A 23,455-nucleotide genomic window follows, 5' to 3' on the forward strand; every position below is an offset into this window, starting at 1 on the left:
GAGCCCTGTCCTGCTGTGACCCCCGACCCCTGATGGGGGGACCAGGCCAACAAGAACAGTGACAATATTGACAGAGTAAGCGGACGGGGCCGTTGAGCTCCTGAGATGGTGTGACAGCGAGGACCCTGCCAGGCATGGGTGGGGCAGGGGCCGGGCGTGCCAGAGCAGTCCAGGTGGGTGGTGGGGAGGGGAGGGCTTGACACCCACCGGAGCCCTCTCTCTGCCCTACCCCTACCTCCCCGGGAACCCCACAAAATGCAACACTGGGGGTGCAGGCACACGGCCGGGGCAGATGGACTCCCAGAGGACAAATCAGGGACCCAGATCCCAGAACTGGGGCGCACGGTGGGGATGGCATGTTGGAACGAGGTCACCGCCCAGTTGCTGGAACTGGGGCACTTTCCATGTGGGACTTGCGTGCTGCACACACCCTGGGAAACGAGCCGCGTCCGAGCCTGCGACCGGACAGAACCGGATCGGGGTGGGGGGCAGTCCAGGGGACCTCCTTTGCCTCCCCACCACCCACCCAGGGCCACCCCCTCCCTGGCGAGAAGACTCTCAGAGTAAACTGCATGTTTATTTTGATCATTCAGATTTACAAAAATGAAAGGTAACAAAACCAGGACGTGGGTCACGCGCACACACACACGCACACACACGTGTCTCGGGTCACTTTATGTACAAAATCGGGCGAGAAGAAGGCGGGGGAGGCGGGGGCAGTAACGGCACAGCAGGGGACAATTGGACATGCTCACTGCCGGCCGGAGCCCCTTCCCCACCGGGCAGGGGAGGGGGCTGGGGGAGGGAGGGCCCTGGGGGACGGACAGGCAGCTGGGAGGAAGGCGTGAAGACTCCGGTGTGCTGGGGCCAGCTGTAGGGCAAGAGGGGCCCCGAGTGCTGGAGGCCCGAGCGCCGTGAGAGGGCTGGGCTCCTGTCTCCGCAGGGGTCACTCATCCTCTCTGGGTCACAGCTCCTCACCTGCCAAACGAGGACCCCCCCACCCCGACACCGCTGCGAACCCAGCTCCTGCACAGTCGGGGATGGCGAGAGGCACCGCGGCCACAGCAGCTGTGAAGCACCTGGACGGGGGCTTCCTCCGTCCCCCCCGGGGCTCCTGGGGGTCTGGGGGTGCTCAGCTTCCCTTCCCCTCTCAGCTCCCCAGGAAACTCCAGTGGAGTCAGAGCAGGGCGAGGGGGACACCTGTTCCTTAAGGAGCTTCACCAAGGGGCCCACCCCCCACCCTACCCGCTCCCCTGGGGCTGACCGGGCGGGGCCTGGATGTCGCCTGCTCTGGGCTCTGTCACTTGCTGGCACATGCCCTCAGCTGTGCAGTGGGGCTCAGAAGACTCCCGGCCTGCAGCTGTGTCGTGAGAGTGGGCTCGGTGATGCCGGCTCAGTGCCAGATGCCACGACAGGCACGACACAGGCTCCCCTCTCACGAGCCAGGGGCCGCTCGGGGCGGGCTGAGCAAAGTCCCAGCCCCTTTCCTCGTGGGAGCAGCCGAACGGGAAGTGTACACATAATAAGTGTGGGGGGGGAGGTGTTGGGGGGTCTTTGGAAATCAGGAGCCAGGCCCCTCCCCAGTGACCCCCACACCAGGATCTCCAGCTGTCTCTCTGGCCAGGGCGACCAAGGTGGGGAAGGAGCTCAGACACCCCACGGGTCATCGTCACCGTGACAAAGCACAAAGGACTTGGGGTGATGCTTCTGGGGGGGGGGCTCAAGCGACCGAGCCGCTGCTGGCACCTCCCTCCTAAGACCCGGACCTCCCCAGGCCGCCACAAAAGCTACCTCCTTCTGAGGAATGACAGAAATAACAGGAAAGCTCCGTGCCCCCCAAGCCCCAGCCCCAGTGCTGCCGTCACCCCAGCAACAGCACACGTCATGGTGCTGAGACGCTTGACCCAGCACTTGCGCTGATGTCATTGGCTGTCTCCCAGGCAACCTAGATGGCAGCAGGTTCTGGCTGGGGCTGCCGTCTCTCTTCATCCAGGGGGAGTTGGACCGGAGATGCTGCGTGATCTATGTGTGCTCTCGAAATGGAAACAGGAGCTGGGGGCCGGAGGCGACAAGGCTTGGAGCAGCGTCCGTGGCACCGGGCCCCACAGCCTGCTGCTCCTGCGTCACGGCTCAGGCTAAGTGGCCGCAGGGAATGGAGACAGGGAACAAAAAGGGGGACAGGAGATGCCAGGGCCCGCTTGGGCCAGGTAGCCTGCAGCTGCTCAGACGCCTGCGAGGCGGCCGGCAGCAAGAAGGGACATGTGCGTCCTCAGCCGACCACCTGCCCTTCCTGCCCCACCTCCTGGGTGCCAAGGTGTTTGGAAGCTGTTGCACGTGCCATGTTGGGAGCGCCCTGGCCCCTCAGGTTCCCCACTGAGGTTTGCAGTCCATGTGTGAGGTTGGTCTTCCTGGAGCCTTGCTCTAGCCCTTGACCCCCAGGGCCCGCTGCTGACCCTAAGCGGTGACTGGCCTGAGCGCATCTACTGCCCTGTCCTAGGACTTGCTCCTGCAAAGAACCTGGGCCTCCCTCACTGTGTCCACCTGGAATCAAGGACCATCTCCCGCTCGCTCTGGAGAGCTCTCGGCAGGAGGCCACACAGCAGGTCAGCCGCAGGGCTGGCTGGGAACCAGGGGCTCCTCCCTCCCACCCAGAGCTCCGCCCACCACTACACACTCCTCCCCACTTTCTCAGCTTCTTCCTGGCTGCCCCAGGGGTGCAGAAGGGGGCAGGTAATGTGGCCAGAGGTGGCACCTTCCTGGACAGGGAGCTCTGCCTTATGCTGTTCCCAGCCCAGGCTGGACCGGGCACAGAGCAGAAGGGGTGACCATGCCTGTGGGCACAGCTGTGGGTGGGCACAAGGGGGTAACTGTGGTCCTTGGGCCTCCTGGGGTCTTGGTCCCTAGACCTCCAGACTGGAGCTGGGAAGGGAAGGGCCTGGAAACAGGTGGGGCTGGGCCAGGCGCGGAACCAACACTCAGACCACTGCACACGAAGCCACAGGGGAAGGGGGGAAGAGCAGGGGCGGGGAAGGCGGGCTCCATCCAGATCCTGCTGCCCTTGCCTGCAGCCGGTGGACAGACGGACGCGTCATCTCCACCTGTCCACAGCCTGGGGGGCCCGGAGGGGGACAGCAGTGCACAGGGCCACGGCCAGCACTGAGCAGGTGGACCTTCCCCAGACACAGCCATGGAGCTGCTGTGGGGGTTGTGGGCTCGGGTGTGACTGAGGGGATGGTGGGGGTGGGGGGAGCCCATCGGGGCACCACCAGGAGGGCGGCAGAGCCTGGCCTCCCCCAGCTCAACCTGTTGTGGATGAGGGGCTGGCTCCCCTGGTGGGGTGAGGGGGCGCCCACCGCAGGGCTTGGTGTTCTGGAGGGGTGGGAAGAGGGGCGGGCACTGGAGGCAAGACCAGGGCAGGGTGGGTGGGAGAGAGTGTGGTCCCACTGGAGGCCCCGGAAGTGTCGGGAGGGAGGGGCCCTGGCCGAGGTGGTCCTCAGGCCTTGGCCTTTCCCTGGCAGACCTCTAGGGCGGCCTTGGTGGCGCCCCCGAAGGTCTCCACCAGCCTGTCCTCCCAGGGCACGATGTTGCCCCGCAGCGGCCCGGTGCAGTTGGCCATGCCCAGGACCTGCGCAGGCGTCAGGGTGTGGTCCCACAGGTTGAACTGGGCAATGTCTCCAACGAAGGCCTGGGTGGCATCAAAGCGACCACCTAGGGTATCCTGGCCGAGAGAACAGCAGAGAAAAGAGAGACGTGGCGTGAGGGAGCAGATAAGACAGGCAGGCAGACCCAGAGCCTGGAGCCCCACCCTCAGGGCAGGTCTCAGCTCTCTGTGGCCTCAGTCTGCCCATCTGCAGAGTGGGGAGGCAAGACACAAACGACCACTGCTGTGGTCTCGGTTCCCTCTGCCCCCCCCAGGGGCTCTGTGGGGGGCCTCCACCCCGACCCCGGCCCGCACCATACCTGCTCCTGGCCCAGGATGAGGATCCCATGAGGCTTGATAGGGTGCCAGGCCGCCAGGTTCTCACCGGAGCCCCGCAGTTCCCCGTCCTGGTAGGCAGACCACAGGCCGTCCCTTGTGGTCCAGGAAATGCAGATGTGGTGCCAGCCGTTGTCCTTCAGGCTCAGGGGCAGCTGGGCGACCTGGACACAGGCCCCCAACCCCAAGTCAGAGGGGCCACGAGCCCAAGGCTGGAGCAGTGGGGCGGGGCATGAGAGATCGGGGTTCTTCCTCCCGGGGTCCGGCCAAAGGCCTGACCCTGCCCTTCCTCCCAGTCCAGCATCCTGCCTGGACCCCACGCCCTCTTTCCCCATGACCTCCCCAGGGGGCTTCCTGCAGACCACACACAACTCTGCAGGGTGGTTGTCAGTGATTTTAGGGAGTTTATTCCCTCTCTCGTAGGCCTACGGGTCATGTGGGGTGGGAGTGGCACCTCACACCGTGCCGGGCACAGTGAGCCTTAGACTCAAAGCCTGGGCACTAGCCCTGGCTCTGGCTCTGTGTGACCTTGGGAGGCTGCTCTCTCATCCCTGGGCTTCCGTGAGTGAGGTTAGACAAACGGTGGCAATCACAAAGCCGCTGCCTGTTCCTCCACCCAAGGCAGACATGACTAATCAATCACGAGCCTAGACTAAGCCCCAGATTCTTTCTCCTCACAGAGCTCTGGGAAGTGACTGCAGATGGATCGGAGTTGGCCAAGGAGATGAGATCTACTTGCTCTCCATGGATCTTGTTCTCTCAAAGGGCTCCTTCGTAAGTTCTGAGCTCATGATTTAATGTAACACTCTCTGAGGTCTACTGGTGCCAGGTCTTATCCTGGACATTGGGGATTTGGTCCCAGCCTTTACTGAGCTGTGTCTGCACAGGAGGGAACAATATACAGGACAAAATAATAAGACCACGGGGGTAGGTACAGAGGCTGTGAAGGTCTGGAGGAAGAGGGAGATATGGGGTGAGGGCTAGTGCTGTGGCATAGCAGGTAAAACTGCCACCTGCAGTGCCAACATCCCATATGGGCACCAGTTCGAGTCCCAGCTGCTCCACTTCTGATCCAGCTCTCTGCTGTGGCCTGGGAAAGCAGTAGAGGAGGGTCCAAGTCCTTGGGCCCCTGTACCCATGTGGGAGACCTGGAAGAAGCTCCTGGCTCCTGGCTTTGGATTGGTGCAGCCTGGCTGTTACAGCCATTTGGGGAGTGAACCATCAGATGGAAGACCTCCTCTCTCTCTCTCTCTCTCTCTCTCTCTCTCTCTCTCTCTGCCTCTACTTCTCTCTGTGCAACTCTTTCAAATAAATAAATAAATCTATTTTTTTTAAAAAAGAGGGGGATATAAGAACACAGGCCATCTGGAAGGATCACGGGATCGGATCATTCCACACAGGAACAGGATGGACAAAGTCCTAGGGGCTGGAGCGAGGAGCGGGGAGGGGCCTGTGTTGTGGTACGGCAGGTAAAGCCACTGCCTGCGACCCCTTATGGCTGCTGGGTCACATCCCTGCTGCTCCGCTTCCCTTCCAGCTCCCTGCTAATGGTCTGGGGAAGCAGCAGAAGACGGCCCAAGTGCTTGGGTCCCTGCACCCACGTGGGAGACCTGGAGGAAGCTCCTGGCCCAGCTCTGGCGGTTGCAGCCATCTGGGGAGTGAACCAGCAGACAGAAGATCTCTCTCTCTCTAACTCTGACTTTTAAATAAATAAATAAATAAATAAATCTAAAAAAAAAAAAAAAAAAAGGCGAGGAGCAGGGAGCAGCTGACTTAAAAGAACTGGAGGAGGGTGCTGGCCTGGGCGGCAGGGCGCTGTCCAGGGTGCTGAAATCCTTCTCGGACAAACTGGGCCCCGAGGGCAAGACCAAGGATGGCAGCCAGGGGGTGATGAAGGGAACAGGGTGGCGGGGCCTAGGTGTATTCCAGCTTCCCTAGTGGTCTTAGGGCTGACGGGGCCTTAAGGGAAATTTACTGCCGCCCGGGCCCATCTCCTTCCTCCTCCTCCACAACACCCATGAAAGTCACCCCTATTGAGCACTCCTAGTGGCTCTGAGAGGTCACATGTGGGTGTGGCCTGTGTCTTCACTTTCTGGGGGTCTCCAAATGTCTGCAGGACCTAGAGCAGTGAGGCAGGCAGAGGGAGGGACTTCAAGGGGCATTGGGGTGGTTAGATGCTTCGCTTTCCCCCCAAGGATCATGTCCATGTCTCCCCTGTCTCCAGGCCAGGGGCAGGGTGTGGGGGCAAGAGGCTGGGCATGAGAAAGAGGAGATGGTTTCTGGAGCCCAAGACCCCAAATCACGTCATCACTCCCTCCATCTGTGTGGCCAGGTTGCATTGTTTCCTGACTCCAAGCCTCAGTCTGCAAAATGGGGTACTGAAGGCACCCACACCCCAGTGCTGTGGGGAGAATCAGAGGAGACAACATGAGAGAAGTGCTCATGAGCCCGCTTCTGTCGGGGTTCGCACTGGGCCAGGACCGCTCAAAGCCCTCAACGTGCACCGAAGCCCTTGTTTCTCACTACAGCCCTGGCGGCGGGGATAGGACCACCCCCGAGACACAGACGAGGAAGCTCAGGCACAGGATGGGTAAACGGCCGTTCTAGGGTCACACAGCGGGTGAGACGCGGACCCAGGGCTCAAACCCGGCATCCAGGCTCCGGAGCCTGGCCAAGGCACTGCTCTCCCCTCCACTGCAGGGAAGGGCAAAGGAGCTTCCAGGGGGCAGAAGGGCAGAGAGGCCACCAGCGCCCCCCGCAGGAAGGCCCTGCAGCCACTGCCTGTCTTTGCTCTGCGTCCAGGGGCAGAGCCTGCAGCCTCCGGAGCTGGGTCCCTGGGGAAGTCACTTCATCTCTCTGAGCCTCACTCCCTTCTGCTATTGGATTTTCAGCCTCTCTTCAGCCAGCCTGGTGCCTGGATCCTCCCAGAACCCCGCCTGTCACATGGCAGTTGCGTGAGATGCACTGAGCAGAGGTACTGAGCAGGACAGTTGAAGGAGGCAGCCCGTGGGTGGGGCCCAGGGTGAGGCAGGTGCTCTGGGAAGGAAGGCCCGCCTGTCTCGCCCCCCCACCCCCTGCCCGTCCCTGCCCAGCCCCCTCCCACCTTGTCATTGACGAGCAGCTCCATGGGATCCGGGCCGGCCTCCAGCAGCACGATCTCGTTGGCCTGCCCGGGCACCGAGTAGGAGAAGGGGGTGCCCTGGCCGGGGCTGCCCGCCCGGGACCGCAGCCACATGCAGGCGGTGAACGCGTACAGCTCGGGCAGGGCTTTCCGCACGCGGGCGTACATGTAGTTGTTGCGGATGGGGATGCTGATCTTGAAGGCGTCCGGGGGGCTGTAGGCTGAGGACCCTGGGGGGCAGGGAGAGGGATCAGGGTACAGCGTGGGGCGCACGGGGCACACTCTGGAATGAGGGCTAACAGCTCATGGGCACTCCCACACGGCCAGGTCCACTCCGCCTCTGTACTGAGGGCCCTAGCTGGAGCCCAAGGGTTCTGAGTTCAAATCCTGCCTCCACCGCTCATCAGCGGTGTGACCTCCCACAAGTTGAACTTGACCTCTCTGGGTCTCAGTAAAATAGGATCATTTACTCCGTCCCAGGGTCGTGTGAGGGCAGAAGGGAACAGACTATATATAGAACCCAGTTCACAGGAAATGCTCAACAAACGTTGGCTATTAATATCCTTTTTTGGGACCGGTGCTGCCTACAGCACCAGCATTCCACATGGGCGCCAGTTTGTGTCCCGGCTGCTCCACTTCAGATCCAGCTCTCTGCTGTGGCCTGGGAAAGCAGCAGAAGATGGCCCAAATGCTTGGGCGCCTGCACCCATGTGGGAGACCCAGAAGATGCTCCTGGCTTCCACCTGGCTCAGCTCCAGCCATCACAGCCATTTGCGGAAGTGAACCAGCAGATGGAAGACCTTTCTCTCTGTCTCTCCCTCTCTCTGTAACTCTGACTTTCAAATAAATAAATAAATAAATATTTTTAAAAAATCCTGTTTTGGGAGCTTGTTGCCTGTGTAATGGGCCTTATGCGGTGCTTTCTATTGGCGGGCATGGCTCTAAGTGCTTTTGCACACATTACATCATTCCTCGTAACTTTACACAGTAGACACGATTGTAATCCTTGTTTTGTAGAGGAGACTTCGACAGCAAGGTCAGGCAATCTGCTCAAGGTCACACAGCTAGTGTGTAGCAGAGCTGAGATCTGAATGAAAAAACCTTGGGACTCCCTGGCTTTCAGGGTGTCCTGCAACTCAGAATTTCTGGGATTCTGTATCTTGAATATCGGGGGCTTCTGCAGGGGGAGAGAGGGGGTCACCTCCTAAGTGGAGGGGACACACCTGCCACACCCACCCCAGGGTGGGCGCCCTGGGCATGGCCATCTGCCGCCACTTAGTCATTCCAGACTCCCTGGGATGCCCCCACCCCTAACTCACCGGGGAGGGCTTGGGCCAGGACTCCCAGGCCTGGATGAGATGCGGGGGGTGGGGATGGTGGAGATGACTGTGTGACGCCTCACGGTGAGAGGCAGGGGCTCAGTGACTGCTCCTCTAAACCCATTGCATGGACCAGGAAGGGAAGCGACCTGCTCAGAGGTGCAGCCCAGTGACTGCCCGCCCCCACCCCCTGCCCTGCAGCCTCTTGCCAAGGCAGTCCCTGCCCCCTCAGGAGACCCTGTGTCCAGACGAGGCTGCCTCTCCTGCCCCTGATTGGCGGTGTGACCCTGGGCAAGTCACCTGACCTCCCCGAGCCTCGGTCTCCTCACTTGTGAAAATCGCTAGAGCTTGTGAAGATTAAATCAGCAGATATACCAAGAACTTGGCCCGGGGGCCAGCACTGTGGCTTTGTAGGCTAAGCCTCCGCCTGCAGTGCCGGCATCCCATATGGGCGCCTGCTTGAGTCCCGGCTGCTCCACTTCCGATCCAGCTCTCTGCTGTGGCCTGGGAAAGCAGTGGAGGATGGCCCAAGTCCTTGGGCCCCTGCACCCGCGTGGGAGACCCAGAGGAAGCTCCTGGCTCCTGGCTTCAGATCGGCCCAGCTCCAGCTGTTGTAGCCATTTAGGGAGTAAACCAGCAGATGGAAGATCTCTCTCCCTCTGCCTGTAACTCTGCCTCCCAAATAAATAAATAAATAAATATTAAAAAACAAAACAAAACAAAACAATGTGGCTGAGTCCCAGGACACAGAGGAAGCATCAGAAAGTGGGAATGGTTAGCGACGACTGTGGCAGTGATCAGTAACACCCCCACCGTGCTGTCCGGCTGGCGGTCCCCAGCCTCCTCCCCCGCACATCCTGCCAGGCCGCAGCCCCCTGAGGACCCCGAGGACCGTCGGAGGCAGCCTTTGTGCGCCGCGCCCTCCGCGGGCCCGCGACCCACCGTGCTCCAGCTCCGCCACGCGGTCCAGCAGGGTCTCCAGCTCCTTCTCCACCTCCTGCCGCTGCCGGTGGCTGCTGTGGCTCAGGGCCGCGCGCTCCTTCTCCAGCGCCAGCACCTTGGCAAGTAGCTGCTCCTCCGCTGCGTCCACCTTGGCGTGCAGGGCGGGGGGCGCGGCGGGGGCGGCCGAGAGGTTCACCCGGGCTGGGAGCTCCTGCTGCTCGGGAAGGGGGCGGGGCGTGTGAGGTCCCTTGGGAGGAGGCAGGGAGGAGAGGCACAGGGCGCTGGGATGCCCCCACCCCTGCTGGGTGACCCCAGGTGAGCCTCAGCTTTGCCTTGCGCCAGATGGGGACGGCGCCAGCTCCACCCCAGCCGGAGGCCGAGCACCGGCAGGCCTGAGGGGGGCACGAGCTCAGTCACCCGCCACATTTCGCTAGCGGTGCTGTGTGCCAGTTCTGGGATCCACCAGGCGGATCCAGGTGGTTCAGCCAGAAGCAGGTGGGTAAGGTTGCAGACTCTCAAGTCACACAGCCCAGGGTTCAAGTCCAGTGTGGGAACCAACCTGCTGTGTGACCCTGGGGAAATCCCAGGCCTCTCTCAATTTGTGTTCTCATGGGACAATTGCATCCTTTTGGAAGAGCTGTGCAAAGGATTACGTGGTACATTGATAAGCAAAAATGGAGCCCGCTCATTGCCACACTGTCCAGGCAGAGTGTTCCAGGACGGGCACCGACACCCTCTCTGCAGCCCAGGACGGATGAGGACAGAGGCTTAGAGCCCCCCCCCCCCAGCCTGTCCCAAGACGTCAGAGGGCAGGAGAATTGGGACAGGTGCCAGTGGGGTGGGCGCTCTCCATCCCCCTCCTGTGAGAGGAAGGGCAGTCCCTGCAGAGAAGTCGCGGAAGCATCAGCAGATTAATAATTCAGTGAGCGACCAGGAGCCAAATCTCCGGCATCTCCCTGGCTTCCTCCCTCTTCCACAGACCCCACTGACAAGGCTGATGCTTCCCCACTCCCCAGGGGCCTGGACAGTTTCCGCTCAGCCTGGCCCTGGGCCCTGCGCCAAGCTTAAGCCCCAGACGTGAGCTCATTGAGCGTTCAGTGGGCACCTGCTATGTGCCGGGCACTGTCCCAGGTGCTGAAGACAGAAAACCAAGAATACATTCTCTGAGCACCACGCACGACGCGGGGCCGAGCGCAGGGGGCCTCCAGCCTCACTGGCCCCACCCTGGCCTCGCTGGTCACTGGTTGGGTGACGCTGGGCACATCATTGAGCTTCTCAGCCCATTTTCTAGTCTTGTGACAAGGAGATGAACGATCCCTTGCATCAAAGGGCCGGGGGCAGAGTGTGCCGGAGACATGGGAGCCGCCGCCAAGGACAGTGACGGGGCCTGGCACCAGGGGCTTGGGGGATGGGCACTCGGCTGTGCCCCGGCACCCGGGGGTGGGGGCGGCTGGGGTTGCCATCTGGCACCACCGTTCCTCTTGCACATCCGGGGACCTGGAAGGTCCCGTGTGCAGGACGTGGTCAGGATGACATGACGGAGTGGAGGGGAGGGGTCCGGCCCAACTCCTGCTCCAGAGTGGGGGCCAGGGCGTGGCAGGGAGACCTGAGGGGGGTGCCCCAGCACGGACCCCACAAACACTCCCTTCATGAATCTGCTAACATCCACGCCGTGGGTGGCACTGTGTCCCTCTCCCCAGGCAGGGAAGCCGGGGGCAGTCACCTGAGGCCACGTCAGGAGAAGGCGGCAGGGCCAGGGCTGAGCCGCTGCCCCGGCTCCTCTCACCCTCGCTCAGTGCCTCTCGCCACCCGCCCTTGCCGTCCCTCTGGGGGTCCTCTCCGTCCCCAAGCTCTGACGAGGGACTCCCCTGAGGAAAGTGACTTGCCCCAGAGGGCTGGGGGTCTGGAACCAACTCCCACCCAGCTCCTGCCGCCTGCTGGAGGCGGGGAGCCACAAGGGATGAGTGGAGGCTGGGAGACGGGTGGACAGGGAGTCTCCGAGGTGGCCCAGGCTGGCTCGGGGAAGGGACCCCAGGAAGCAGCAGGGATGGGGCTCCCACCACTTCATCCTCTACCACGTCCCACACAAGGTCACAGCCGCCCAAGCTGCCAGATGCCTGCTCGGCCCACTGTGCAGGGGTGGAGGCCAGGGGAGGTGGGCGTGGCAGGGGTGCAGCAGCTACACCGCCCTTCACTGTCTCCAGGGCTCCTCCCAACTCCCAAGGTGCCTACAGATGCTGGCTCAGGTGTGGACCGAGCCCAAAGCCTCAGTTTCCCTGCCTGTAAAATGGGGACAACAGGCCTCACTCTGTCCATCTCCAGGACCGACGGAGGGAAAGGGTGGGAGTAAGAGGTCCTGGGGGGCTCACGAAGCCCCACTGCAGGAGCAGATGGGGCCCCTGGCCGCGGACTGCCCCTAGGCCCACCACACACGGCTGGGCCTACCGGAAACCCTGGCCCAGGCAGACAGCTCCCGGGGGCCTAGGGCGGGGCTGGCAGGGGGCCAGGCAGGGCCTCTTTGCCCCCAGCACTGCTCTGCACTCAGCATGTCCACCTGGAATGAGACCGAGCGCCAGGCCCACGCGTGGCACCTGACACGTGTGTCCTCGGGAACCTCACAGCCGCTCTCAGCACCACCATGTCACGGCGGGGGAGCCGAGGGGGAGCCCTCCAGGACCGGCCACAGCGCTAGGACACCCCAGGACCGCCACCTTCCTTCTCCACCAAGCATCCGCCCAGCCTCCACAGGAGGGAGCACAGGCCCCGAGGGCTAGCAGCACGGGCGAACGTGGGCAGCGGGTAGCGGGCAGCGAGGAAGGCGCACCAGCTGGGCTTCCATGACAGCCGTGGCAGGGAGGAGGGGGCTTGGCCGCCCCAGGGTCTGCATCAGTAGAACACGACTCCCACCCGCTTCCCATCTGCCGCAGGCCGGGCTGTGACGCGTGGCCATCCCTGCCCCCAGCTCCAGATGGAAAATGTGGGCCCAGGGTTCCAGGCCCAGCGCAGCCACGCGTGTGCAGGGCTCCTTCGTGCTCCGTCCCAAGCATGCCGACAGCAGCACGGGCCCTGTGTGGCCTTCCCACCCGCTCTCTGCACCCTGGGAGGCCCATTTAACAGATGGGGGAACGGAGGCCCAGAAAGGTGCAGCCGCCTGCCGAAAGCCACACAGCGGGGGCCAGCGGTGTGGTGTACAAGGTTGGGCCTCCACCTGCAGTGCCAGCATCCCATAGGGGCACCAGTTCGAGTCCCGGCTGATCCACTTCTGATCCAGCTCCCTGATAACGCACTGGGGAAGGCAGTGGAGGGTGGCCCTGGCGCTTGGGCCCCTGCACCCACATGGGAGACCCGGAGGAAGCTCCTGACGCCTTCCCTGGCCCAGCCCTGGCCGTTGCGGCCATTTGGGGAGTGAACTGGTGGATGGAAGACCTCTCTCTATTTCTGACTTTCAAATAAACACACAAAAAAGCCACACAAACTGCAGCGGGGCCCCCCTGATTCTGGAACCTGAGCCCATTCCTCAGTTCTGTCCCGGCAGTGTGGTCTCAGTCTATCAGTCTGCTGAGTGGGCACAGGGCTGGCTGTCCTGTCTCCCTCACAGCCAGCACAAGTCCCACGCGGGCACAGCGCAGACGGCCTCAGGGAGGGGCCAGGGCCGGCATGGAGAGGACGTGGGGAAAGCCCACCCCTTGGCCCCCGCAGGGTCAGCTCCCTTCCTGCAGGAGGCCGCGGGAGGCCAGGACTTCAAGGTGGGCATGCTGCCCTGTGCTCCGGGGCCAGCGGGGAGGGAGGGGGGAGTGAACAGGCTCTGGGGGCAGCAGTGTGGGCCGCAGCCTCTCACTTGCCCCCAAGTCCTGTGTGAGCCCCCCTGGGCTCACAGCCCGGCTCCACCAGCCAGGTGACCTCGTGGCTTAGGGTGCCGTGCCTCGGCTTCCTATTTGCAGAAGATCCGCCACACTACTGTCTCATGCTGTTGCGGTAAGTTCTAAACCCACAGCTACAGTGCCCTTGGAGCAGCTGCCAGCTGTGGCCACGACACCGCCCGGGTGCCCCTTAGAGGGCTCCTCCTTCCCGGCTCCAGCCCTGAACCTCCCCTGGCGTCGTTACACTGAGAGAAGCGTCCCGAGCAGCTGGCACCGTTACTGCGAGGTGTGGCGCATTCACCACGGTGGTGCCTGCGTGCGGGAGACCCAGGGAGGTGAGAAACATGAGGAACCTGGGGCGGGCCCAGCGCCATCTCAGGACCCCGCGGCAGACGCGCTGGGGTGGGGAGGTCTCAGAGGGGCCTCAGATGTCCAGAAAGTTCTGTCGTTGAACCTGGGTATGGACCTGGATGGTGTAGCCCCTCTACCTTTTGGACCACAATAATCCACAATGATTAAAAAAAAAAACAGGGAGGGGGCAGCACTGTGGTGTAGCAGGTGCGGCTGCTGCTTGTAGTGCCGGCACCCCATATGGGTGCAAGTTCGAGTCCCAGCTGCTCCACTTCCGACCCAGCTCTCTGCTGTGTCCTGGGAAAGCAGAAGAGGATGACCCAAGTCCTTGGGCTCCTGCACCCGCGTGGGAGACCCGGAAGAGCTCCAGGCTCCTGGCTTCAGCCTGGCCCAGTCCTGACTGTTGCAGCCATTTGGGGAGTGAACCAGCAGATGGAAGATCTCTCTCTCTCTCCTCTCTATTCTCTCTCTCTCTCTCTCTCTCTCTCTCTCTCTCTCTCTCTGATTTTCAAATAGAGGAATAAATCTTTAAAAAAAATCCGGGGGGGGGGGTGATCCCAAAGCAGAGTCTCTGATGGCAGATGTAACCCCGCCTCTCCCCCGCCTCCCCCAGCCCCTCTGCCTCCCCCTGGTCCAGGCCCCCATCCCTTGCACCGCAGCCCAGCTTCGACTCCAGCCCTCAGCCACACAGCAGCCAGAGGCCACCACAGAGACTGCAAGTCCTGCTCAAAAATCTCTCACCAGCCCCCACCCCCACCGACACGGTCCTCATCCCCCAGCAGGCTACGGTCACTGCTGTCGAAGTCCCTGCCAGCCCGAGGCCTGGGCGATGCTGCCCCTGCTGCCACAGACGCTCTTCCGGGCCCTGCCCCCTCCACTGCCCAATGCCTGCTCCCTCTCTGACGGGAGCCCCCCTGAAGGGAGAGGACAAGAGGGCACAAGAGCGTGGTGGCCGCCGACAGAGAGTCTCACGTCAGACAGGTCGCGTGCTCAGCCCCTCTGACCCTCAGTCTCCTCATCTGCAAAGTGGGCACAGTAACTGTGCCTGCAGTGTCACAGCCACCGATCTGCCTCTCTGCTCTTGCTGAGAGGCAGTAGGGGCCCTGGAGGCCCACCGCGGGCTAAATGCCCGCCACAGAACCTGGGCCTCGGAGTCCTCGTCTGTGAGTGGAGCAGGAGTCCTGGGGTGCTGCTGGTGGGCACAGCACGGGCAGGGCTCTCAGAGGCTCCCCGCGCCGGCCACAGAAAGGCGGGCTCTGCCTGGGCAGGACTCAGGACAGGGGTCGGCTGGGGCTCAGGGCGGGCACCTAGGAGGGGCGGGGTGGGGAGCCCACGTCGCCCCCTCCTGGAGGCCGCTCTGTCTCCATCCAGGCTGGGCAGGGATGGGGAGGGAGAGTGGGGCAGAGGCCAGGTTAGCGTCTACGGCCTTGGTCGCCCAAACGGGCGAGGGAATGGGAAGGGGGGCCCTCTCAGGGGGCTGCCAGGGCGGGGTGCATCCACACACCCTCCTGGGTCCCTCCAGCCCCAGCCACCCTGGACGCGGTCACGTGGGGCGCCCCCTGCCGGTCCTGGCTGCCCCTACACCTTCTGGGTCCAAAGCTGGGCTGTGGTCTTGGCTCAGCCTGGGCTATGTGGCCCCAGGGCCCCAGGCAGGTCCCTCAGTCCCAGTGCGCTTGGAGCAAGCAGGGCTTCCACTTGGGGTTGGCAGCCCCAGTGCCTGTCCCCAGATGTCCAGGGGGAGGATGTGGCCAAGACTACGACACCAGGCTCTCCCCTGGTCCCCGCACCCCCCACGGGCCTAAGCTGGCCAGTGAGCCCAGTGAGAGGTGCTCCACGCCACGAGTCATCAGAGGAACAGAGCCGGCCGCTCTCCCACCAGAGCGGGGAATGCTAATACCCACCCGAGGTTGGCCAGGTCTGCACTGGGGGAGGGGGGCGGTGAGCTCCGGCAGCCACTGGGGACGTTTGGCATGGCGTGCTGATGCTGCATCCACGCCAGGCCCCACTCCCGGGACAGATCCCTGAGACGCGAGGGCTGGCGGCCACCAAGAGACCCCGCAAGGCCATCACAGCAGCTTTGCCTCCACATCGGGAACCACGGTGTCCACCCACGGGAAAGCGGCTGGAGGAACTGGGGACATCCATGCCACGAAATGCCACACAGCAGCAGATAAACCACGGATGTGGGCCACACGCTGGTGCCACGGACTCCACACCCAGGGGGAAAGCACCAGACCGGCGGGAGGGTGCTGTCGACACCGGCATCCCACACAGCCGCTGGTTCGAGTCCCGGCTGCTCCATTTCTGACCCAGCTCCCTGCTAATGCGCCTGGGAGAGCAGTGGAGGACGGCCAAGTGCCTGGGCCCCTGCACCCGCGTGGGAGACCCGGAGGAAGCTCCTGGCTCCTGCCTGGTCCAGCCCTGGCTGTTGTGGCCATCTGGAGAGTGAACCAGCAGATGGAAGACCTCTCTCTGTTTCTCCTTTTCTAATTCCAACTTTCAAATAAGTAAATAATAATAATAATAATAATAATAACAACACACACGAGTAAGGCCCTGCCTTTGCCTGAGCGGCTGCTCCAGGGCGCAGCCGTAGGAAAGGGAACCTCAGCAGGACACCTTCCCACTTGGCAGATGGGAAGACTGAGGCGCAGTGGCCCCCCGAGAGGCAAGGCTTCTTTCTAGAATAAAGTTCCCACCAGCAGCAGGAGCAATGGGGCAGGGCCTCCCCAGGGAGTGCCCACCAGGAGATGGGGGAGGGGCGTGGAGCCTGCAGGTGGGTGGAGCCTGGGTCCCGTCTCCAGTGCCAGGTGGGTGGAGCCTGGGTCCTGTCTCCTGTGCCAGGTGGGTGGAGCCTGGGTCCCATCTCCAGTGCCAGGTGGGTGGAGCCTGGGTCCCGTCTCCAGTGCCAGGTGGGTGGAGCCTGGGTCCTGTCTCCAGTGCCAGCGATCGCGGAGCTCCAAGGATCATTCCATTTTGCCCACCAGGGAGGAGCTGCTTTTTTATGTCCATTCCACAGGTAGGAAAGTGCGGCTGAGAACATGAGGTCGCTTGTCTAAGGGCCCCGGGAGCTGGAATTTGAATGCAGGTGATCTGGGTCCCAGGTGGGTGCTGGGAAGACCACCCCACGCTGTAGCTCCAGGCTACAGCCCTCCGTCAGGGCTGCAAGCCCATACCTCAAACAAGAGGCCAACAGACAGGAAGCCTCCATTCTGCCCCTCGCGAACCCCTGCACTGTCCACGGAGCAGAAGTTTCCAGAATGGGCAGCAAGGTCACCAAAGTGCATGGGTGACCGACAGGCACCAAGAGATCCCGTGAGCCACTCTGCAGCGCCCCCTGAGACACGGAGGCTGGGGACTGGGCACACGGGGGCCCGGGGCTGCACCCCACAACCAGTTTCTCTCCAGAAAGTTTATAAGGTTGAGGCCAAAGGGGCCCTGGCCAAACCCGCCCCTCCTCCCACCCATTTTACAGGTAAGGAAGCTGAGACTCAGAGGAGAGAACCCTGCCCTGCACCGCCCAGCCATCCTGGTCCCAAGAGATTTGAGGCTGGCGGGAGGTCCGGGGAGCACGGGGGAGCTGCCCCATTTTGTAGACAGAAAGGAGCCAAGGCAGTGGGTGGCAAACCAGTGCCCGATTCCACACCCCCCAGATTCTCGGACCCTCTTCATCCTCATCTACGCCGGTGGACGCTGCTAAGTGCCCGCCCAGCGCCACCTGTCAGCAGCAGGCCCCGCCCTCACCTGGTGTCTCACCTCCTTGAGGGTCTAGAGTTAAAGAACCAGGGCTCTGGGGCCAGACACCAGCGCGGTCCCAGCCCGGCTCCACTGCTGTGTGACCCCGGCCCGTTCCTGACCCTCTCTGAACCCTCGTTTCTGGGTAAAAGGGGCGGGGGTAGAAAAGTACCTGCCCCAGAGAGGTTTAATGAGGATTAAACGAGATAGGGCACCGTCCTGGCACATGGGCAGTGCTCAGACAGGGTGAGGCTCCTGTGCTCACGGCACAAGTCCTGCCGTTCCCGGACCCAGAGTCTGCCCGGAGCACCATCGGGCAACTCCTCGCCACGACTCCCAGTGCTGGACGGAGCGGCGCGGCCAGCCTGTGGGGCTGCCTAGGGGTGCGGCTTGCGCTTGTTTGTTGGAAGCGCTGTGTAAAACAACCTCGGAGTTTCACTGCACCCAACTCCGTGTGCAGACGGAACTCGGGCATGCCCGCGCGGCCCGGCTCCCTTGGAAAGTGGTTCTTGGCCACAGCCACGAGAAGTCAATATCCTCTGACCCAGTAATGCCACCCTAGGGATTCCGCCTGCAGGAATAAGTCAACGGCCTTAAAAAGAAAACAACAAGCGGCGGTCTGCGTGGACTGGACCCTGCCTGAGCACCCAGCGGGGACCGGAGGAGGCAGCCCTCGGCCCCAGCCCCCGGCCACTGCGGGAGTGAGCCCGGACGCCACAGCGCTCACTAAGGTGGCAGTCACCCCACGCCCCCGTGCGGACGGTGGAAAGGGAGAAAATGGGGCAGTTAAGTGGGATTTCCCCCACAAACCTCTTGGCTTTTCTCCAATGAACAACAATAACAGCAAACATAAAAATACAGAAAAGACAACGCCTTCCAGGGTGGCTCCCGCCGACCCAGCGGGGTGGGAAGGCGAGGGAGAGACACACCAGGCAGGAATGGGCAGGGAAGTGTGAGAAATACGGGTGGAGGACAGCGGCATCAGGGAAGGCTTCCAGGAGGAGGTGTCCCCAGAGCAGACTCCTGTGTGAGGAGCAGGTGATGTGCTGGGGGTGAGTCAGGCAGAAACAAAACAGAACTGAGAGTTGGACCAGACCCCCGGGGCGGCCTGGGAACAGGCTGAGGGGCTTAAGGAAGATCCTGGGGCTTCCTGGAGGAGGAGGGTGGGGGTAGGACAGACAGGCTGCAGCAAAGGTGCAGATACCACTGGGGAGGAGCCCAGACAGCTGCTCAGAGCACACCCAGGATGGCAGAGGTGTGCATTCAGGTTGGGGCACTGAGCTTGGGGGCTGGCGGGACCCCCGAGGGAGGGCACTGGACCTACGGGCCTGGAGCTTGGGAAAGAAACCTGCGTTGGAGAGTGAGGTTTTGTTCGGGGCCCCACAGTGGCACGGAACCACGGGTGGGCTCACCAGCGGAAGTGAGGAGACAGCCGAGGGCCCCAAACCATTGAGGGGGAAGATGGACAGGTGGGAGAGAAGTGAGGGGGAAGACGGACAGGTGGGAGAGCTGTCTAGGAGCCCAGGGACGGGGACCCGGAGGACGTGAGGATCGGACAAGGGCCGCGAAGTCCCCGTTCAGTCGCTCAGCTTTGGGCATGGCGGCAGCGTGCCACTGTCGGGGAGGCGCACGGGGGAAGCCAGGGCTCCCCAAGCCTGGAAGGCCGCCCTACTGCCGAACGCCAGCTGCCAGGATCCCCCAACCCCAGGAGGCTCACCGGAGGGAGGGCCACCCTGCCAAGGGCCGCAGGTGCTGGCGGCGCAGGTGCAGGGCCAGCGCGGCCCTGCCAGCCCCACACGTGGGAGGAGCCACCTGTGCCATCTGGGCGTGGGGGCTGGGGCTACCGCAGGCGAGAGGAGCGTGGTGCAAACCAGATCTTGTTTCTATGCACTAATAAAACCCGTGTTCTAAGAGGGGGCTTCGCTCCCCTTTTGGGCTGTGGCTGTGCTTGAAAAATCAGTAATATTGGAGCCTAATAATAAACATGGCAATGGCTGAACCGGACTGAGCCCAGGGCCAGGCCAGGCCCTGCCTGCCCCCTCCCTCTGGGTTGACTCACTTAATCCCCCCAGCACCCCGACGAGGCAGGTGCAGCTGGTAGCCCCATTTCACAGACGAGGGAACTGAGACCCCCCTTCCCCATGGACTTTGCGCTTTCCCCTGGTTATCCTCCGTTCCCGGCTCTGTCAGCATAGAAACCCCAGCTCCCCAAAGCTGCAGCGGGGCAGAGGGGTGCTGGCCTGGCTTGCCGCCTGCATCAGCCACGCACCTGAGCCGGCTTTCCCTCACCTGTAGGAGGGGCCGTGGCCGTGCAGCCTGTGGGGCACAGACTTCCTGGAGGACAGCTGTGCCCCAGGTAAGCCAGACCCCGCCCCACCCTGGGTCTGAACCATCTGGAAATCAGTGCACAGCCAGGGGTAGGGGGGCGCTCAGTGCCTCCACCTCCTTGTCCTGCTCAGTCTGTCTCAGGGTCTGACCCCCACTTCCGGGAACCCTGGCTTTGTTCTTACGGGGAAGAAGGTGGCCGTGGGGCTCCAAAGGGCAAATGACTGGCCCAGGGTCGCTCTGTGCAGGGCCCGGAGGCTCAGCCAGCAAAGACTGGGAAAGGTGAGTGCGGGAGGGGGAGCAGGATGGGACCCCCTCCCAGGGCAGCGGGTCAGAGGCTGGGCGCAACATCTGAGCTGCTGGCCTTGGGGGGGGGGAGCGGGGCTGTCGTGGGACACTCGCGCCCTGCCCTTCAGACCCCAAGTCTTCCCGATAGCCATCTTTACCACGTGACCATGGAACGAGTGTAGGGCTGGTGCTGCCCTGGGGATGTCCACAGCAAGGGAATAGGCTGGAGAGGCAGTGAGTGGACCCTGTTAGGCCCATTCTGCAGACGCGGAAACTGAGGCTCGGAGGAGGCGCCCCTGGAAGGAAGAGGATCCGGAGCGACTTTCTGGCGCGCCCCCGCGCCTCAGTCCCTGCGCCGGACACCTGCCTGCGTTCGCTACCCGCATCCGTCCGCCCGCCCGTCCCGGCCACGCACACGGGGCACCAGAGGCTCGGAGACCCGCGGCGGCGCCCCTCCCACCGGCGGCTCCCCCGACGGCGCGCCGCGCGGCGCTCACCTCGATGCGGTCGATGCGGTCCCGGAGGGCGCGCACCGCGTCCTCCAGCTCCAGCAGCAGCGCGGGCGAGTCCCAGGGCCCGTCGGCCATGGTGTCGCGGCGGGGCCCCGCGTCCTGCAGGCCTCGCGGCAAGCCGCTCTCGCAGCGGCCCAGCTTGCGCGTGAGCTCGTGGATGGTGTCCTGGTCGGCGCGGATGCGCGCCTCCTGCTGCAGCGCCGTCTGGCGCAGCTGCTCGGCCGTGCTCTGAAGCAGCAGCAGCTCCTCGCGCTCGCCGCCCGCCGCGCCCCCCGGCTCGGCCCCCGACGGGCAGGCGGCCGCCAGCGGCGTGCACAGGAAGCGGCTGAAGAGCGGCCCCGGCGGCAGCGGGTGCGCGCTGGCCGCCGGCGCCCCGGGCAGCGCCGGGGGCCCGGCCGAGCCGCCCGCGCCGTGCAGCGCGCTCAGGCTGCGCTGCGGGCCCGGGGACGCGGCCGAGGCGTTGTCGGGGCCGCCGGGCAGCGCCCGCGCGGGGCTGGCCGCCAGGGGCACGCTGGCGATGATGCAGATGACGGCACCGAGGAACGCCAGCATGCCCGCGGCCAGCAGCACGGCCAGGAACTTCAGCGTGAGGCGGGCGGCGGGGGCGCGCGAGGCCCCCGGCAGGTGCGGCGGCGGGGTCGGGGCGCGGGGCCCGGGGCGCGGGAGCCGGAGCCGGAGCCGGAGCTGTGGCCGCGGCTGCTGCTGCCGCCGCTCTGAGCCCGAGCGGCGGGAGGAGGAGAAGGCGGCGGCGGCGGCGGCGGGGAGGGGGAGCGGGAGAGGCGGCCCCGCCCCACTCGCTCCCTCGGGCGGGCCGTGGCCCAGCCCCGCACCCGTTGCGTGCCGGGCGCCCAGCTGGGGGCGCCGCCGGGAAGGCGGCGAGGGGCGGGAGACGGCGCCCGGGATTGGATCTCGCTACCGCGCAGGGCGCAGAGGGCGGTGCCCAGGTGGCCGCGCCGCGGGGCTCCCGGGCGAGCCCACTCGGGTCCTGCGCTCTGGCGTCCCCCTGATGCCCACGGTGGCCACAGCTGCCGGTGCAGGGGCACTTTCCTGCGTGCGGGGCCCCGCGCTGACCGCGCTACCAGCTCGAAGGCTGTTCAGCCCCCTGTGGACAATGCCCGCGATACGCACACGGGGAAACTGAGGCCAGGGAGGCAGCGCTGCCCAAGGGCACCCGGGCTGCCGGATGGGGATGGAGTGGGAGCCGGAGAGGAAGGCAGGCCAGGCTGGGGGCGGGATTGACCTGCCTGTCACCTCCCACCTGCACCTGCCTGAAGGGTCACTCCCCTCATCCAGAAAAAAAAGTTTTGACTCCAGGGGTTCCAGAAAATTCCTCATGCCGAATCCCTGGGGAGGGGCACAGCAGCCCCTGTTAGGCGGAGGAGCAGAGGAAGCCTGCTGAGCCCTTAGACCAGGCACAGATGGCACCGTGGGAATGGGAGTGGGCCGTGCTGTGGGGGTGCTGGGGGAGTGTTTGACTTTCTCCTGTCAAGGATGTCTCTATATATATTTTGTTAAAAATTAACTTGGCAATTAAAAAATTTAAAAAAATTCGACCGTTCTTTGCAATCCAGTTCCGGCTCTGACGTTCCACGGTGCCATTCCTGGCTGGTGTGGGTGCCCAGGCTGTGGGTGCTCCTGCTGCAGCTGGGAATGGGGGCCCTCTGGAGCGAGGCAACAGGAGACCCTTGGGAGCCCTGGAGGTGCGGGAGTCACTGGGGGTCCTGGTGCATTCCGCTGCATTAAGCAGGGAGCTGGATCGGAAGCGGAGCAGCCGGGGCTCCAATCGGCGCTCTGACATGGGCTGCTGGCATCGCAGGCGGGGGCCTAACTCCCTGCGCTACAGTGCTGGCCCCCTGGAATGACTTGGCTCGTGCTGCAAGCATGTCGCTGCCCTGCTTATGAACCGGGCAGTGCTCCCCAAACCGCTTAAGACGCAAAATTCCCTCGCGGTGGAGGGCATGGATTCTGCATGAGTTCTGCAGCCAGAGGCTGAGTTCACACCCTGTCTCTGCCTGTTCCCGGTGTGTGACCTGGGACGAGTCATTTCATTAATTGTGGGGACAGTTACTGTGCCTCTCGTGTTTCTGCAAATCCTGCTGGCAGTGGTAGCTTTTTTGTTTCATTAATTTTTATTTGAAAGAGTTACAGAGAGAAAGGGAGAAACACAGAGGGAGAGGACAGGGAGAAGGAGAGGGAGAGGGAGAGGGAGAGGGAGGGGGAGGGGGAGGGGGAGGGGGAGGGGGAGGGGGAGGGGGAGAGGGAGAGGGAGAGGGAGAGGGAGAGGGAGAGGGAGAGACCTTCTTTCTGCTGGATCACTCCCCAGATGGTGGCGACCACCAGGGCTGGGCCAGGCTGACGCCAGGAGCCAGGAGCTTCTTCTGAGTCTCCTACGTGGGTGCAGAGACCCAGCGGCTTGGGCCGTCTTCTGCTGCTTTCCTGGGCCATTAGCAGGAAGCTGATGGGAAGTGGAGCAGCCCTGGCGCCCGTATGGGATGCTGGCGCCACAGGTGGTGGCTTTACCCACTATGCCACAGCGCCATCCCGCGGTGGCAGCTTTTGTCCAGGGCTGTCCTTCCAAGGACGCCTTCGTGGCAAGTGGCCATTGGGGGTGGGGACTGGGGAGCCTGTGTCCTGGTGGACCGCAGGGCAGTTTGCTGCCAGGAGGATAAAGATGGTGTTTCTGGGGCGGAAGTCAGGCAGTTTTGCTTATAGCCATTGTAATAAAGGATCGGCCTTTCCTAGACTCATGGCTCCTTGGCTGTGCTGCAGACCTACTGTGTGCGGGATCCAGCTGGCTGCCCCTGGGCTGCCCTGGGGCCCACTGTGCCGAGTAATGAAGTCTTTTATCTCTGACTCAGTCCTCTGCCAGCCTCCGTGGTAGGCTAACAGTAGGGTGGCTTCTCAGGCCTTCCTGACAAGCTCTCCGAGCCTCGGCTTTCTGATCTGTGAAATGGGGACTGATGGTCATATGCACTTTGTGCCTGCACCCATGTGGAAGACCAGGATGGAGTTCCAGGCGCCTGGCT

At 63.4% G+C, this 23,455-nt stretch overlaps 1 protein-coding gene across 1 annotated transcript; it reads right to left on the minus strand.

Annotated features, from left to right (window-relative positions):
- Positions 1-558: 558 nt before the first annotated feature.
- On the minus strand, positions 559-22,312 carry NPTXR (neuronal pentraxin receptor). The gene is made up of 6 exons (XM_089309078.1): positions 22,271-22,312; positions 20,415-21,341; positions 9,359-9,572; positions 7,080-7,327; positions 3,961-4,140; positions 559-3,718 (listed from the first exon to the last, which is right to left on the minus strand). Exons 1-6 carry the CDS (start codon positions 22,310-22,312, stop codon positions 3,494-3,496), a joined length of 1,836 nt encoding a protein of 611 aa, XP_089165204.1. The 3' UTR covers positions 559-3,493.
- Positions 22,313-23,455: the final 1,143 nt, after the last annotated feature.

This window comes from Oryctolagus cuniculus, chromosome 11, assembly GCF_051225735.1.
Source record: "Oryctolagus cuniculus isolate XC-2025 breed Fujian yellow rabbit chromosome 11, ASM5122573v1, whole genome shotgun sequence".
In the NCBI taxonomy this organism is placed as follows: domain Eukaryota; kingdom Metazoa; phylum Chordata; class Mammalia; order Lagomorpha; family Leporidae; genus Oryctolagus; species Oryctolagus cuniculus.

Bases quoted from the DNA above. Each gene is read 5' to 3' on its own strand.
- NPTXR (XM_089309078.1), bottom strand. From the start codon at position 22,312: ATGCTTGCAGCACGAGCCAAGTCATTCCAGGGGGCCAGCACT. The intron at 7,328-9,358 runs GTGGGTCGCGGG...CCTGCCCCCCAG, and splicing joins CGTGGCGGAGCTGGAGCACG to GGTCCTCAGCCTACAGCCCC. The intron at 4,141-7,079 runs GTGGGAGGGGGC...GCCTGTGTCCAG, and splicing joins AGCTGCTCGTCAATGACAAG to GTCGCCCAGCTGCCCCTGAG.